At 36.4% G+C, this 17,830-nt stretch overlaps 1 protein-coding gene across 1 annotated transcript in view; it reads left to right on the forward strand.

Annotated features, from left to right (window-relative positions):
- ASCC3 (activating signal cointegrator 1 complex subunit 3) overlaps positions 1 to 5,038 on the forward strand; it is a 259,616-nt gene extending 254,578 nt beyond the window's left edge. Inside the window, exons 43-45 of the mRNA XM_006926271.3 lie at positions 1,747 to 1,956; positions 3,966 to 4,141; positions 4,233 to 5,038. Coding sequence (XP_006926333.1) covers positions 1,747 to 1,956; positions 3,966 to 4,141; positions 4,233 to 4,380 — 534 coding nt within the window. The 3' untranslated portion in view covers positions 4,381 to 5,038. The remainder of the gene's footprint in view (positions 1 to 1,746; positions 1,957 to 3,965; positions 4,142 to 4,232) is intronic.
- Positions 5,039 to 17,830: the final 12,792 nt, after the last annotated feature.

The raw sequence follows: 17,830 nt of genomic DNA on the forward strand, positions 1-17,830 counted from the left end.
ATACATATGTGTGTGTGTGTGTACACACACCCCCAACAAATATATGTGTACACATTGAAGATGAAAAATAATAATATTAAGTGCTACAAAAAGGATATAGATATATAGATATATAGATATATATGCCAGATGTGACTTTTGGAGGCTTTGTAAAGTAAAATCTCAACCAGTCGCTAATAACTGAAAATATATATTAGTAACTAATTTAATGGTACAAGTAAAGAAACAGGAAGGCTTGGTTCATGTGGTAAATGTTACTTGTGTTGTCTCACAAATTTAAATGCTTTACAAAAGTTGTGTATTTAAGTGCCTCCTTATCACTCTTGCACTCTGGTCAGTCTTAGAAGAACATCGAGTGGTATAGCTTCTATACTTGGTAACTATTAGTTCTAGCAAGGGAGAAGCCATCATTTGTTACCTTGAAGCACAGTGTAGAACATTCTGTGGCTTGACTATTTCAAGATCTATTTCACACATAATTTCAGATTCACAAGACAAGTTATAGGATTGGAGTTGGATTGAAAATTTGCATTGGATTTACATTTTTTTAATTCCTAAGGGGTAGTTTGATTCATCAGGGCTACTTCATTTCAATTAGGTATACTCAGCAGCACTAAAGTCTTAGCAAATAGGAAATCAAAGCCTATAAGCAAATGTATAGTATATATTAAAGAAATAAAAGGAAAACCAAAACTAAAGTATTCGTGTACTTTTAAAAACTAACAGAAGGGAACAACTGATAAAACAACCAATATATTGAGAAGTTTTCTTGACTGATAGTGATAGTGCCACGTAATTGTAAATGATAGAAAAAGGTGACAGTTAATTATCTGAGGACATCAAGTTTATCTTGTTACATTCTTTCCATAGATTTGGGAATTCATTCATTTAACAAAGATGAGCAGTTACTATTTGCATATAGATTTTTTACAAATATCTTTCAATTTAAAGAATAAGAATAAAATTGGTAAAATATTCTCTATCCTTTTAATATGTTCATTTTATTTGATAACTTTAATATTAAAAGTATTATTTGTTTCTAGAAGGAACCCTAGACTTATAAGGTTCTTTATGATATACAGAAATGTAGAAATGTTTTCCTTTCAGAATAAATTTGGAATATGGACCAAAAAAAAAAAAAACATTTTGTACAGTAAGTCATCAATGGATGATGCTGACTGACGTCAACAATTGCATCACATTTTTTAATTTACTTTTATATCTCCAAGTAATGCCCTCTACCTTAGAAGTCAATAAATATTAGAATAGATATTTCTCGAAAACAAACCAGCTCAACAGCAAACATTTTTTTAAACTTATTTTTTAGTATAATCAGTAGCCACTCAGTATCGAGGAAAGATTTACAATAATATGGTCACAAGTTTAGATAATGATTAATTCTTTTTTAGTCGCTTTTGAAAGGACTTTGAACTATAAAGACTAAAAGCACACTATTTTTGCACATAAATAAATACAAGAAAAACTGGAATATCTGAACAAGAGCTATGGATTGTATCAATGTTAATATCCTGGTATTAATAATGTATTTAATTTTGAAAAATGCTTCCATTGAAAGAAACTGGAGAAATGATACATAGGACCTTTTCGTATTATTTCTTACAACTACATTGAATCCAGACGTAATCAAAACAAAGATTTTTTTTTTTAAGTACACTATTTCCTAGTTGATCACTGCATTCAAATTAACCATTTCTTTATCATCTTTTCTTTCATTTTTTTATTCAGGCATGGAATTTCATATCTCGCTTGCCAGTGATAGATGTTGGCTTAAGTGTTAAAGGCTGGTGGGATGACTCTGTGGAAGGACATAGTGAACTCTCTATCACAACTCTGACCTCAGACAAACGAAACGACAACAGATGGATCAAATTGCATGCTGATCAAGAGTATGTGCTTCAAGTCAGCTTGCAGAGAGCCCACATTGGGTTCCACAAGGTATAGTATTTGGTTTCCAGTCTCAAATGCTTCACACCAGATACCAACATGCGCTACCACACACATATCTTTTACATTACTAATGTGTTCGTGTCATTCATGAATCCCTCTTTCTCAACTGGCCTTAAGCCGCAAGTCCACCTTCTGAAATTATGTCACTTCTCCCCATGTGCCATGTTTCAACCCCAGAATATCCACCTTACATGATAATATGTTGCCAGGAGTGCCGTTCTCAAAATATGGCCAAAGACTCCATCCAGCATAATATCCAGGAGTGTCTTTTAGAGTGCAGATTCCTTGGCCCTCCTCCAGACTGATCAGAATCTCAGGGGGAGGGACCTCAGAATATGTACTTTTACCCCAGCACCACAAATGACTTTTTAAGGACATTAAAGTTTGAGAAGCACTGCCCTAGAAGCGCTTGGTTATACAGGAGCCACACTGGGCTAGATATAGAGGAAAGCAAAGCTTTACCACTTTGCTCCATGCATTTGAATAAGACACTAAGCTTTTCTGCACCTCAGTTGCTACATTTGCCTGCTTCCTTCATTATAATGCATATGAGAAAGCTTTGTCAATGTTCATACAGGGCAAAAATTTACAGTATTTTTATTTTAAATTACTGTGCTTTTTTCTGTTGCCTGTGACAAAATTAATCAAACTTAATTATTTGGACCTCTGAGACTATTAGTACATAACAGGTGAGCAGATTGGGTTTTAGTACCATAATAATTGAAATAAAAAAGAATTTATTTCCTCTTTAGCCCAGTGGAGTCCAGGGCTTTTCTATATCTAGAATAAGCCCACAGGAGTGAGGTTGTCGTTCATTAGTACTGTCTCCTCTGTTTTCGCACGTAAAATGGTCAGTAACTTTCTATTGTTACAACATCTTTTCAGTACTGTGCCTTCAGGTCTCATCACATTTGACTTCTAATTCTAAAGATCACTTTGTAGAAGTATGAACTGATTGGCCTCAAGCATTTCAGTGGCTTTAATATGAGCATTTTTAGATGACTTAATATATCCCAACATACCAAAAAAAAAATAGTAATAAACATTGATTCAGATAAAATCATGGGGAAAAATGAAGTTTTTTTATCTTAATATTATGACTTAAAAATTGGATTCAATCATGCCAGAACTCTAAATTTTGTTTCTAAATACTGTAAAAATACATTACTCGCTGTATTTCACTTAAGGCATTTTTAAAATGCCTTAAGTGAAACATCTCTCTCTAGAATATTGAGTGAAGTTGGATTGAGAACATGTCATTATTAGAACGTGTCATTATTAGTACATTTTATGCCATAAAGTCATTATCCTAAAGATTAGCTAGAATAATCTTATAATTTGTAATACTGATCTAAAATAAAGACTTCAAGTGCTGTCATTATGGTGATAACTAATCTTGGATTGTGGTAATTAATATATCTTACAAATTGCTTGGCTTATAATTTCCCATTCCTCAGAGAAAGGACTTTTTAATATTACCATATTAGAATGGGTGCTTTTATATGTGCATTTTATTCTTGGGTTGGGGGAAGGTATTTATATGATATAGTGCTTATTTTGAAATTCCAAGTCTAGTCTTAATTGGCTTTTTTTCCCTAAGTATCAGTTTCTTGTGAATAAGTCTTTGGAAGACTTGACTAACATGGTTGTATTTCAATTTGTTCATCTGCAAATGGGATATTAATATCATTTATAAGAAATGTGCGAGAAATTACTAAATTGATATCAAGATTCAGGGCTTTCTGTTCTAAATGAGCCAAAATAGTCTGGTGGTTAAAACCACAAAGTAGTGTTTTAAAGATTTTGAAAAAAAGATAGTGATAACATATCCAAGACACCAAACTAGGAAATTTAAAACATCCCAGATAGATATACTGCACTGTGTAGATTTATGGCCTTCAAGTAAGACACCATAGCCTTTTAAGTACAACCAAGTGGTATAGAAAGTCTAGAGATTATTAATGCTTTATCTTTTTTTTTTTTTTTCTGGTTCACAGGGAAAGCAAGACAGCCATGCAGTTGCTCCTCGATTTCCCAAATTAAAAGATGAAGGGTGGTTTTTGATATTGGGAGAAGTGGATAAGAGAGAACTTATTGCTTTGAAAAGAGTAGGGTACATTCGAAATCATCAGAACGTTTCCATCTCTTTTTATACCCCCGAAGTACCTGGAAGGTAAGCAGAATCTTACTAAAATTCTGAAAGAATGAAATATGACCGTGCTTGAAAAGGCAGTTTTACAGTTTTCTCTCTTTTTGTATTTTAGGTACATCTACACACTGTATTTCATGAGCGACTGCTACCTTGGCCTGGACCAGCAATATGACATTCATCTCAATGTCACACCAGCGAGCATCTCTGTACAGGTTAATGAGGAGGTCTCTGATGCCTTGGCTGACCTGAAAGCGAAGTAACTGGGCCCAAACAATTCATTGGAAAGAAGTGGATAAAAAGTCTGGCTGTTCAGGCATCAGACAAGTAATCAGACAAAGTCGAATTACTTGGTGTTTACCTTGATGGAATCAACTTCTAACCTCAAGACACCCAGGAAATAGACAGTGACTGCAGTCAATTTCAACACCAGTTAGCTGCAGTGGGTGGCCTTTTAACAAATATTGCCTTTTATAATGTTGTTTTCATGGGTTTTCTGACATGTAAAATCAATACACATGTAGGAAAATCTTTCGATCCGTATATTGAAATGATATATAGGAATTATCAATCAAATTTTACATCACACAATGTACTGTTTACAAGAATATTAGTTTTTTTTTTTCTACGGAAAACTATAGTGAGGCGTGACAGTGTTAGAATTTGTAACAGATTTCTAACCCTGCAGCATAAAATATATGAGATATCTATATGGCGGCACACAATGTGTCTTGCTAGTAACATTTATACTTTGAACACATGTAGAAATCACTTAAAGAATTTCTTACAGTCATAAATGTTAATAATATATGATGTATTACATTATAGAGCTCAATGATGATTAAAAAAAGACTATACTGATCTTAGAAATGTAGATACTGTAACTAATGGAAATAAAATATTTAGAGTGCCACTTCAAGACAAGCTGACTCAGTTATTCCTCTTGCTTTTTTTCTATTATATTATTCTTCTTTTCATTCCCTTATACTTCAAAACTTCACTTTTGCTTTTTTTCTGATATATTTACACAAAGAGAGAAATGCGGTGTAATTCATGCTGTAACATGTACAGATCATATGATACAATTCCGTGTCTTTATATTCTCCAGGATGGATCTGAGACAAACAAAATTTTTGACAAGTACACGTAAGTTTGCACTTAGGATAAAGGAAATTTCTCTATGTCCAATTTTCATCTCGAAAAATGCTTTTTTCAACCTAAAAAGTTGTTAAAATTCAGTGTCCATAGAATATATATTCTAGTGGAATGAAATTCTGTCTTTGCAAGGTAATTTCAGTTATTCCTGATCCTGCAATGAATTATTTTAAAATACTTTCCAATGTAACCACCACAGTACTAGAATTTAAAAGTTCCTCTGAAAGTGGAACATATTGCTTGTGTGTACCTCCTTTTCCATGCTTAAAAGAAAAAAGAAGTAAAATTCACGTCCCAAAATTTAAATAACTCATTTGAACACGCCATGTATGGTAGGCATGAGGTATCAAAGTTTACTTCATATAAAGAGTTCTCTCTGCTTTTTCCTTGGCAGTTTACTTCCTAATTGATATTCCTACCTTAGCCACTAGTCTATATGGGAACCTGAGGAGAAACAATCTGATGTTTATCAGCATCATTCCTTTTTTGTTAGAGAACAGGCAAATTTGGGAGGTTTGAGGTCTACTTCATTGGGCGTGTGACACAGGACATAGGATCAGCAAGAAAGACTTTTTATTATATCCATCACTGAGAGGAAAAATAATGTGACTAATGATAATCTATTTTAAATTTAAATGTGATTAATTCACAATAAGCTGCAGAAGATACTAGTAAGGCAAGGTGCACTTGGAAGGAAATGTTTATCTTTTCCAATAAGTGACCAATGCTATTTGTCTACAATTTTATCATTACTCAGCGAAAGTTTTAGTATTAAGTGTGTATTATCAAAGAATGTGCCAACTATTCAGATTAATTCCATATAGCATTTCATATTCCTCTGGATTTTATCAACTGCTAATAATTGAAGTGCCAGTCATGTCCATTACGCAAAAGAAGAGCATTCCAAGTAGAACAGCATTAACAGAGGCTCTGAGCAGACCCCAGCCTATGACATCCAGTTAGTATGCATTTTTTAGAGAAATGAAAGGGATTCACAGGTGAGAAGGATGGAAATGTCTGTGAAGTGACCTTGAATTAGAGGGTAAGGACTGCAAATCTTATGTGTATGCAATGGAATTCCTTGGCAAGGCATGAGAGATTATTACAAAGAAATTCTGAGAGTAGAACAGAGAATCAGTGGAGACATGAGATAGCCAGGAGCTTGGGAGGGCAGTCATCTATGCCTGTGGTGGGTAATAGGTACTAAATACTGACAAGAGGTCAAGGAAGTGAAAGCAAGAGTCCTGGCTTTGTGGGTAAGCAGGTCATTAATGATTGTTAGAGAGCGATTTCAGCAAAATAAGAAAGGAAGTTTAGAATGTAGGAGGTAAGGACCTGAGTGGGCAATGAAAAAGGGGAGGCAGTGAGTTATGCAGTCTTCACTCAGCGAAGATCTAATGTGATGAACTGTGTGATGATAGGGTGGACACTAGTTGATAAGAATTAGAAAGCCTCTGTTTCCTCCTGTTTTCCCCTGCAACCCCCATTCGTGTACACATACAAATTATCTATATCTATATTTATATCTATATAGATATTACCCACCATTACCACCATTAGGCTAAAGACTACAATTCTTCACACATGCCCCAAAATTCTTGGTTGCCCCTCAATCTTACCCCTCTTCTCTCCCTCAAGACAAGGTGGATTCCAGTTGCCTTGCAAATAGGTCCTCCTGTTTCTTGTTACATTTAGGACCACTGGAACTCAACTGTCAGAAACAAGCCCACATTCCTACATCTCCAGATACAAAGAACACGGGGGAACCTTCCACCCCAACAAGAGTTACGCCATGTAAAAGGGAAGCATACCCACTTCCTTGGCATGAATAAGAAGCAATTTTCTTCCCAAATACCATGGGTAGCTTTGATGAGATGAGAATGCAGTGACATGGGATATTTAGCCCCAAACAATGTTCTCTCTTTACACACACACAGATGACACAAGAGTGAATAAATACAAGATTGATCCTCTCACTCTGACATTCCCTTCTAGTAAACTAATCAGGAGCCTTAGAAAATTATACGTCGCTTTCCAAGCACACGCTCCACACATACCTCCAGTTGCTCAAACCAAAAACCTTAGTCATTCTAGACTCCCCTTTTCTATCAAGCCACATCTAATCTGTTAGCAAACCCGTCCAGCTTTACCTTTAAAACCTATCCAGAATCCATCCACCTTCACGGCTCCCACCTCCATTCACACCACCCCCTGACTGGCCTCCCTGCAGCTACTCCTGCCCCTTCACAGTATTTTTTGTCCACAACATTCAGCCTTTTGAAACAGTACTCTGATCATAAGCCCGTTCTACTCAAAAGATTCCAATGGCTTTTCATCTCAATAAAATCCAGAATATTTCCAGGGCCTCCAAGGTCCAGTATGGTCTGAGCCCCTTACCCTAACTACCTCTGACCCCATCTCATCACTCCCTCTTGCTCACTTCACATCAATTACGGTGGTCACCTTGCTGCTTGTTGAACATCTTGCAAGGCCTCTGCTCTTGCTACTCCCTTAGTCTGGACACCCACAGGTCTAACCATCTTAGTTTAAATGGCAGCCCTACCCAAAGCCCACCAGTCCTCTCCATCCCCCTTTCTTGTTTTGTTTTTCTCCATTGTTCTTATCACCACTACAAAAATAGTTGTGTATTATTAGTCACTTCTGACTAAACTTCAGGAAGGCGGGGATTTTTGTTGCTGTTGTTCACAGTCCCATTACCAGGACCTACAATGTTGCCTGGCACGTGGTAGCTGCTCGATAAATGCTTGCCAAATGACTAAATGACACATGGATTCTGAAATACCACACATTGACTGCAGTTGACGCCTACCTTTCTAGACGTCACAGCTACTCTCAGAGAATCACCAAGATTAGGGTACTTACCTGATCCTCATATCATGTCAACATAAGAAAGAGATACTTAAGCTAATCAGTAGTTTTATGATGATGATGATTTATTTAAGAAAAAGAATTAAATATTTTTATTTGGCAGTGAATCTTGGGTATTACAGTTATTTTTAAACTTCAGATTATCATTAACCTATTTCCCATTTAGAAAAAAAAAAGTGCAATGCACTGCCAGTGTTAATTTAACATCACGTGTAAAAATGCTGCATTTTCTAGGATTTAACACTTCAGCAATCGATAATTACTGTATTTAGTAAATGGAAATACCACTACTAAAAATAGAATGCTATAAATAGAATGATGTCATTTGTTTCCAAAGACTATGGATACACCACAGCGATGCAAAAATAATAAAAGCAAGATATTTCATGGCAAACTTTAGGGTAAAGTTAGGACTGTAATCCGTGAGTTATCTCAGGGGTAAATGCTACAGCCACAAGCCCGGCTGGTGAGTATTCTTGGGGCAAACAGGAAATGGGTTAAACCTGTCCGGCCTGAGGTTTTGACTTTGTCTTCTCTCACCAGACTCCTTTCTTTCCTCTATCACTGCTGCTATTCACAGTGAAAGGATCCCCAACAGGAACTCTGTTTGTTTGAAGAATATGAACTGATAATAACTTTGGGCCTTCTCTCTTTCAGAAATAATCCAAAATGAGTAGGCAAAAATTATTTTATGAATTGGCTTCTTAAAAAGAAAAACCTGAATTAAGTTTTAAATCCTTTCATTGAGTACTACTGAATATAGAAGAACTTGGCTTCAAAGATGTGTATTAGGCTATCAGATTAGTTTGCTTTTTCTGTTTTCAGAAATCTAAATTCTAAATCTAAGCAACACAAGGAGATAAAAATGTTGAGTTTATGATTTCCAGTTATATTATTTCAAGGTCCTCAAAAATGCTGAGAATGGTATTTGACTCCAAGTTGTCCTAGAAGCCTGTTTTTGTTTTTGTTTCTGTTTTTGTTTTGTTTTGTTTTGTTTTGTTTTTAAGTAATGGAGGAAGATGGCCACAATGACTTCTTGAGAGAGTTATTCCCACAATTTCAGCCTCAGTTCTTTCATTTTTCATCAGGGAGCATTCTGTACTATTTCTAGAAAATAAAGTTCTTCACATCTGAGGCCTTGAAATGAGATTTCAGGGAATCTTGTTTGATTGAACCTTCATCACCAGTCTTTTGCATGTCAATTTTAGAAAAATCTTGGGTGCTAGTCACATGTTGGGTCCAGTCTCTTTGGGCCCATGGGCCAGACAGGCACATCTGAATGGATACTTAAATATTTATTGTCACTCTTCAATTGGCCAGCAATTAGAAAAATAATTTTTAAATGCACTTGATTAAAGTTTCATGAGTATTGCTGTGCCTGTAAATTAATATTAAGTAGTTCATTATGGAGACATCCTGGAGAACATGATGGACTGTAAATCAATCCATGTTTGGTTGAACAGAATCACAGCACCGCCTTCTAATTAAAGGTCTTTGAATCCCCAAATTGACACAAGGGTTATTATTAAAAACAAAATACCAACTAGTGGACCAGCAAAAAATAAAATGGGTGTAAATTATAGAAGAGAAAGTTTGAATTGAAAAAAACTTCATGACACAATTATTAAGTAATAAATAAGCAGCCTACTGACGAAGATCTTTATTAATCAAACATTATCTGTCTTAACATCATAGCTGTCTCTCCACTGAACTCCAGATCACACTGGCAACGAATCATTGCATATTTCTTTATCTGAAATTGATACTACATGAAAGTATCTAATAGTCATTCTAACAAAGAATGCCAGTAACCTTAATTGAGTTTTCAAATAAGCTCTTCTCATTGCAATACGAAATGGCCTCATTACAGGCAGTATACCAGAAATGTGCATCTTTACCTGTTACTTTCACTGGGTGGTACCAGAAAATGTGTTCTATTTTCTATTACAGTACACTTTCACCAAGGATCTAAAAGGAATAGCTATGGATTTGAAAGAAAAAACTAGACTACCTGTATCAAGAGAAACATTAGGTTTTTTTTTTTTCTTTCTTTCTTTTAAATGAGTTCCTATAATGCTACCTTACCCGTGTTGCATTTGGTGATTCCACATACTGGATGACGTTAGGACACTATATCTGATCGACTCTCTTATGTTCCCATTTCCTCACCCATAAAACAGGTACTGTGTCCAGGCTTCCTCTTAGAGTAGTTGGCTCCATTACAATAAGAAGGACAGTGAACTTCATCACTGTGTACACAGTGCCTAACACAGCAAATATTTTAACAATTTTTTGAATGAATCATTTATGTAAAAATGCTTACAAAATGATAAAGAACTATAAAAGTGAAATGAAAAGTAACTGAAAGTCTAAGGTGATAGATTGTAAATAAACTCATCTTCAGGATTGCTTTTACATGTCAGCGGACCGTAACTAAGAGCCCACTCCACCGAAAACAGTAAAATCTTTGTGCCCGGAGGGATGCACTGGTGTTCCATTCTTTTGGTAGCTGAGAGCCCACTCCACCGAAAACAGTAAAATGTGCCCGGAGGGATGCACTGGTGTTCCATTCTTTTGTGCCACAGTATTTCCACTTCTCCAAATGATGCACACCTTCAGTTGTCACTCAACACACATATGGGAATGAGAATTACTTCAGTGGAACTTTCCTGAGGATGTTTCCTGGGAACGTGTTTATACATATAGTGAAGGGTAGATAGAAACCCAGATAGTGGAGGAGAGGCCTGACTGCCTTATTTCTATCCCTTCTGGGTTCTGGGGACAAATTTCACCACTTCACAGCCTCGCCAAGGGTCATTTCTGATGTCCAAATAAGCAGAAACAGAGACCACTCTGGAAGCTGAACAGCTTCTGAGCAAGCACGTGGGGTCACCTCACACTTTCACTGTTTGAATCTCAAGGTGTATTATTATACCTATTTTTAAGCAAGTTCTAAAATTTTCTTGAAAGCATTTGTGTAGTTTCCTTAATATTGCGAGCAATACTCACTGCCCAATCTCCCTGGGAGGCGAGTTGCTCCCAAGCTTGTGTAAGCATGAAAATCAGTTTAAATATATTCAGTAAAAACCTAAGCCCTTTCCTTTTAAAAGCAAGTTTTCAGAAGTAACTATTTTTACACTATTTTATCCAACTATTGAAACCTAATTCTAACCAAAAATAAGGGAGGGAAAATATGCCACTGGCTTCTAATATAGTGCTGTTTTTAGCAGAAGCAATCAAAATACTATAGACCGCTTAGCAAAACCTCAATCTTATTTTCTGATACTTTAGAAAAATGCATGCCTCTAAAAACACATTACCCTTCAAGTGGCCTTTGGAGAAACTAAAACATTGACGAAATCCTTGGATTGCAGCAAATAATATTCTCCATGGACGATTCTAATCAATTATAGAAACATAACTATACCCAGATCATATATATGCCACAGTGATGATCCTGGCTTCTGTCCAGCTTATAAAATGCTGCAACTCATAAACACTGGTCCTGCTGCTGTATGCAGCTCTCCAAACCAGAAATATTCACTCTCAATTGATTATTACTTTTCATGCTGAAAATAATTGTACATTTGCATCTTCTATTTCAGTTTTGTCATTTTGCTATCTTTGCCCACAGTGTTAATTATTTTTGGATGTTTCGTCCTATCCCCAAACAATATATTTGAAATACTCATGAGGATGCACTACATAAATATTGAATGTGTTAAAGACAGAGTCTGAGGTAATTCAGAATGAATTTAACTAAATTGATTGGAATCAGCTTTTATTTAGGAAATCTTCTAGGGACAATTCTGACATATTTAAAGTAACTAACTGTTCACAAAGATGCAATATGCATGTGCATTCCAATAAATCCACAAATCAGCAATTAGAACAGAAATACATGCCTTTTAGATGCTGGAAGATAGCTTTAAAAAGACTCAGAAAGATGATACTATTACAGTAATAAAATACCTGAGAAAATTCTTCAGAACAAAAATGTTTTAATGAAATCAGATAAAGATAATGTAACAACGATGAGGTGTTAAAATGAAAAAGGGAGATGTACACCCAAGCTGTAATTACATGCACGTGTATGGTTTCAATAGACAGAAAGATGTGATCTGTTCCACTCTGATGAACAGTGAGGGAAAAAGAGGTGGCAACTATAATTAAAAGTCAAATGTCTTGCATTAGATTTGGCAATGATTTCTTGGATATGACACCAAAGGTACAGGCTACAAAAGGAAAAATAGACAAATTGACTTCATAAAAACTGAAAACTTTTCTGCATCAAAAGACACTATTAACAGAGTAAAAAGACACCCCACAGAATGAGAGAAAATATTTGAAAATCACATATCTGATAAGGGACTAATATCTGTAATATATAGGGAACTCCTAAAACTCAACAACAAAAAGACAACCTGATTCAAAAATGGGCAAAGGACTTGGTGGGGATGTGGAGAAATTGGAACCCCTTGTGCATTGTTGGTAGGAATTTATAATGGTACAGCCGCTATGGAAAAATAGTCTGATAGTTTCTCAAAAAATTAAAAATCAAATGACCATATGATTGAGCAATTCCACTTTCGGTTATACACCCAAAATTACTGAAAGGATGGTCTCAAAGAAATATTTATACACCCATGTTTATAGCAGCATTGTTCACAATAGTTAAAACAAGGAAGCAATCCAAGGGTCCATCAGCAGATGTGTAAAGAAGCAAAATGTGGTGTCTACATATAATGGAGTATTATTCAGTCTTAAAAGAAAGGAAATTTGGATATATGGTACAACATAGATGAATGAACTCTGAGTACATAATGAAAAGTTAAAGAAGAGTAACAAAATAAAATACTGTACAATTCTACTTATATGAGGTACCAGGAATAGTCAAATTCATAGACACAGAAAATAAAATGGTAGTTACTAGGAGCTGTGGGGAGAAAGTAATGGGGCGTTAATAGGTGTAGTTTCAGTTTTGCAAATTAAAACAAGTTTAGGAGATGTACGGTGGTGATGGTTGCATAACAATATGAATGTACTTAATACCACAGAAATATATACTTAAAAATGGTTAAGATGAAAACTATATGTATTTTGCCACAATAAAAAGGTGTTATTTTAGAAAGCCAAATGTCTCGGCTCAAAGATGAAGAATTACAAAGAAAACCAAATGATACTCAAAATGTTTATTAAAAATTCAGTACAAAGCACTATGCAGTCAGAATACTATATATACTTAGGAGCAAAAGTAAACATTCTAAGAAAACTTACCAGACCATTTTACCAGTTTATTTCATTGAAAATATATATCAAAAACTATTTACTGCGACATCTGGAAATTGTTATTCTAGATATTTTTTTAAAAATGGAGCGAGGCAACTAATTTCCATTCAGACATCTTTCCCTGCCAGAATCCATAACCCTGAATTAGGTCAGAATGAGGTCTTCTCAGAGTGAGAAAGTGAGTAAGCATCCCCAATACTCAGCCCAAGACTTTGTGCCCATGACACACTAAAAAGTTATTGGTTGGTTGGATAGTGGTCCCTTTGACATCCACACCTCCAATAAAGTGAAACTGGTAACCAAGAAGTCAGGCCTTCTTCTCTCTCTCCCATCTCCCAGATCTATGCTTGTGAAGTACTTGAACCTCACTCTTTGAGACCACAGGAAATGGTGTGAGTTTTTATTATTGTATTTTGCTCATTCTTTTTTATTATGAAGTATTTCAAACATATAAAAAAGCTGAAACTAACAAAATGGATATCCTTGCACTGTCTCCCAAATTTATTGAATTATAACATTTTCCACACTTACTCTTTAAAAGAGAAATAAAACATTAAAGGTATAGTTGATTTTCGGGCACTCTCTTTCCCAATCCCGTTCTCTCCTTCTGTCACAGAGCTAATGCTTACATTAAATTATTATCTTTCATGTACATGTTTTTATATTATTATTCATATGCTTCCATAATTATTACATGCTTTTACACTCCTTTCACATATATTCAAAACAATATATAAAGTTTGTGGTAGGCAGCCTCCAAGCTGGCCCCCAATGGTCCCTGCCACCTGCTACTCAATTCACATCCTGGGCAGTTTCCTCCCCTTGAACATTGACTAGATTTAAAAATTAACTTCTAATAAACAGAATATGGCAGAAGTGATGAGATATCACTTCCAAGATTAGGTTATAAAATGTCATACATTGTTTTTGAGATTTATCCATGTTGACTTAGTTTACTGCACTGTATGAATATATCAGTTTATTTATTTATTTATTTTTAAGTTGGTAGGCCTTTATATTTGTTCTCAATATGTGCTACTATAAATAATTGCTGCAACAAGTATTTTTCCCACTTCTCATTAAATTATCTTTAATTTCATAAGAATACACATAGATAATATTCGAGTTGAGATTTTAGTTCGGGAATCAAAAGAAATTAGACACAAAAATTAAGATTTGTCTAGACTTGTATGGATGTGTTTATATTTTTAGGGCAAAATTTAATCTACCAAGTGGAAACCATGGATTTCTCCACAGAAACATATCTAAGTAGGTAATGCTGAAATTGCAGAATAGAATAAAGGCAGCCATGGAACCATATTCCAGGCCAAAGCTGAGGGAACACAGGCAACAGTGTCTCATGATTCCCTAGTTATGTACAAAGGGACCTAGTTAGCATACTTTTCCTTTTTCCACTGTTCTTTTAATCTTAGGCTTAACTGTGTAATTTCCTAGTGGATGCTTTTGTGCCTCAGTGGGAGATTTCCTCACAGGTGGATTCTCTAGGAGTCACCTGAAGAACACTCAAGAAGTAGAACCCCTATTTTCACTGCTCTGCTGAGCCAGGACACAGCAGTCTTTGACCTGAGCTGCTGGGTGGATAGTTACGCCTCTTGCGCCACAGGAGTTAAGCCAAAGTTGTAAACCTCCTAAGAAATGGGAATATGCCCTGTCATTATCTCTCCTGGCAAAATAGGATTGGTTAAAATGTCATCGGGAATTAACAAGCATGCCTGCATGCTTTGTGGTGTGACAAAGGTCTTAAAAGTTTCTCTTCTATTTTTGATTTACAGACTATTAAAGCTGACATTAAAAATGATTTTTCCCATACAGCATATTTGATCAAATGGTATATTCCTTTTTTGGGCAGGCTTGGTTATCTATATTAAATGTATTTCTTTCTATTTTCTATCACATATCAGACAAAAGGAGAATCCTGCAGACTGTTACGTCCAAGTTTCAGCTATAGCCATAGGAGCAAACCACCGCCGACAAAAAAGTACTAAATAGAGAAAAGCCAGCTTTGATGAGAGATGCAGATATGGACCACCTCGAATGGCTGTGGTCCTAAGGAACACCAAGTGCATGATCTATGTAAAGGGTGTCAGACCTTTCAGAGAACCTGAGTTACCATTTCACCACAACTTAAAATTAATTCAAGAAAAACAAAATTCCTTTATTATTTGAATCATTTTCAGGAGCAATCTGTATCTCTCTCAGAATATATGTATTTTATCTCATGTACATCAACTGGAGAAATACATACTAAGCACAACCTTCAGCCAGAATCAAGCTATGCAGATGCTTCAGAACATGAGACCATGAAAATGGACCACTGACAGTCTCCTTGGCCTTCCGTTCCTGCATCCTACCACCTGGCCTCATTTTCTAACTCCCAGGGCATCAGCCTCTCTCTTTGGGCACTGGCTTACCTTGTACCCTCACCTGCACGGCACCAGCCTTATATCTAAGAAGCACTTGAGAAATATCTGTGAAACAAATAGAAATATAAAATAATAGACCGACGAATTATCTAATATAGACAATGAAACTAACAGGCTTTCTGAACACCCACTTTGCTCATTGTCCCATCTTGGCTGAGCTGTCTCCAGTGAAAGTCAGCAGAACAAAGTGAGGTTGTAGAATATCCTTTCTGCTTGCAGGTCATTAGGCAGACAAATGCCTTCCTCTAGTGGGAAAGATGACCTGAAAGAGATCAAAGTAAGGACAGAATCTAGAAAATTTGAGGTACTTTTCAGGCAATGGGTTTGGTGATAAAAGTCCTTGATGTCTAACAAACTCTACTGGAGAATATTTTACAACCTCCACCCTAGGCTGCTGTTCATTTAACAACATACTCACGACTAAGTGTGAATTGTCTAAAGAACTCGAGGCTCACCACAGGATAATTCTGGAAGGCTATACGCAGAATTTATGAATGGTGGCTTCTGAGGAGGGGACTAGAAGGAGACACTTAATATTTAATGTTTTGTAGCATTTGATTTTTTTTACCTTGTGCTTACACTGCATTTTTCCATTGAAAATAGTTGGTTTAAAATGTTCAGTAGAAGAAAAAAACTCTCAAAATTATAACCTGCTTCACACAAACAAAATGGATTGACTAGTTGTGTGTTTGAAGGGATAGGGTTTCAAAGGAGGGTTAAGGAAAAACCTTTCATTTCCTGGCAAGGACAACTTGAGGAGAAAGAAGGTATTTTCCCATTCATGCCTGTGAAGGGACCCTCCTCAGAGTTCTCTGAAGTGTTTGAAGTATGTGGAAATGACATGGCTGATGTCCAGAGCCCTCAAGTCTTCTACAAAGCACCGTGAACCTGAGTGGATGATCACTAGGGGAAATATTTTACAAAAGGATGATTAAAACAAGGACAGATTCAGTGTTTTATTTAGGGAGGAAAACCTTAGGACTTCCTGGAGAAGGGGTTTTATTTTTGTGCTTTTTGTACTTCAAAAAATCTCAAGGTAATTAATTTCTTTCCCTTCATCCCTATTATGGATTGAATTGTTTCCTCCCATCAAATGATTATGTCGAAGTTCTAATCCCCAATACCTCGGAATGGCACCATGTTTAGAAACAGAGTCTTTACCGAGGTAAGTTAAAATTAGGGCTTTAAGGTGGGCCCTGGTCCAATATGGCTGGCATCCTTGTTAAAAGGGAAATTTGAACAGAGACAGACATAGAGAGAGAGAAGACAATGTGAAGACACAGGGAGGATGCCATGTAAGGAAGAAAGCAGAAATTGGAGTCAAGGAACATGGGATTACTAGAAGCTGGAAGAGGCAGGAATACTTGCCTGCAGGTTTCAGAGGGGGTGTGGCCCTGCCAACACCTGGATTTCAGACTTTTAGCTAACAGAACTGTGAAACAATGGATTTCTGTTGTTATAAGCTACTTAGTTTTTGGTACTTTGTGTTGACAGCTCTAGGAATCTAATGCAAACCCCTTCCTGTATCTTCCAGACATGTAGACACTCGGCAATCCTGCCAGGTCTCAGTGCCTGTGGCCTTTGCCTCAAATCTGATGTCTTGAAGTTTGCCTCATTGTTTTATTTCCCTCATTTTGCCCTCACCTCCACACCTCAGCTCAGCTGGGCTCCATGCTTGGAAGGCCTTTGGGGCCAAGGGGTCTTGGTGGCCTCTCACTCATCCTCACGTCTCAGCCCAGAGGCTTCTCCTTGAGCTGGCGATGTGCTCCTTCCCTGCTCTCCCCTTCCCCTCCCGCCCTCTGTGTCTGTGCCTGCTCACGATGCTAAAAGTATCTGACTGACCCAGTGGAGAATAACTCCCTCCAGGCAGGACCATGTCATCTTCGTCTTTTACTCTCAAACCTGCCACAGTGCCTGGCACCACTCAATGTGCTGA

The sequence above is a fragment of the Pteropus alecto genome, unplaced genomic scaffold (genome assembly GCF_000325575.1).
Source record: "Pteropus alecto unplaced genomic scaffold, ASM32557v1 scaffold7, whole genome shotgun sequence".
Classification (NCBI taxonomy): domain Eukaryota; kingdom Metazoa; phylum Chordata; class Mammalia; order Chiroptera; family Pteropodidae; genus Pteropus; species Pteropus alecto.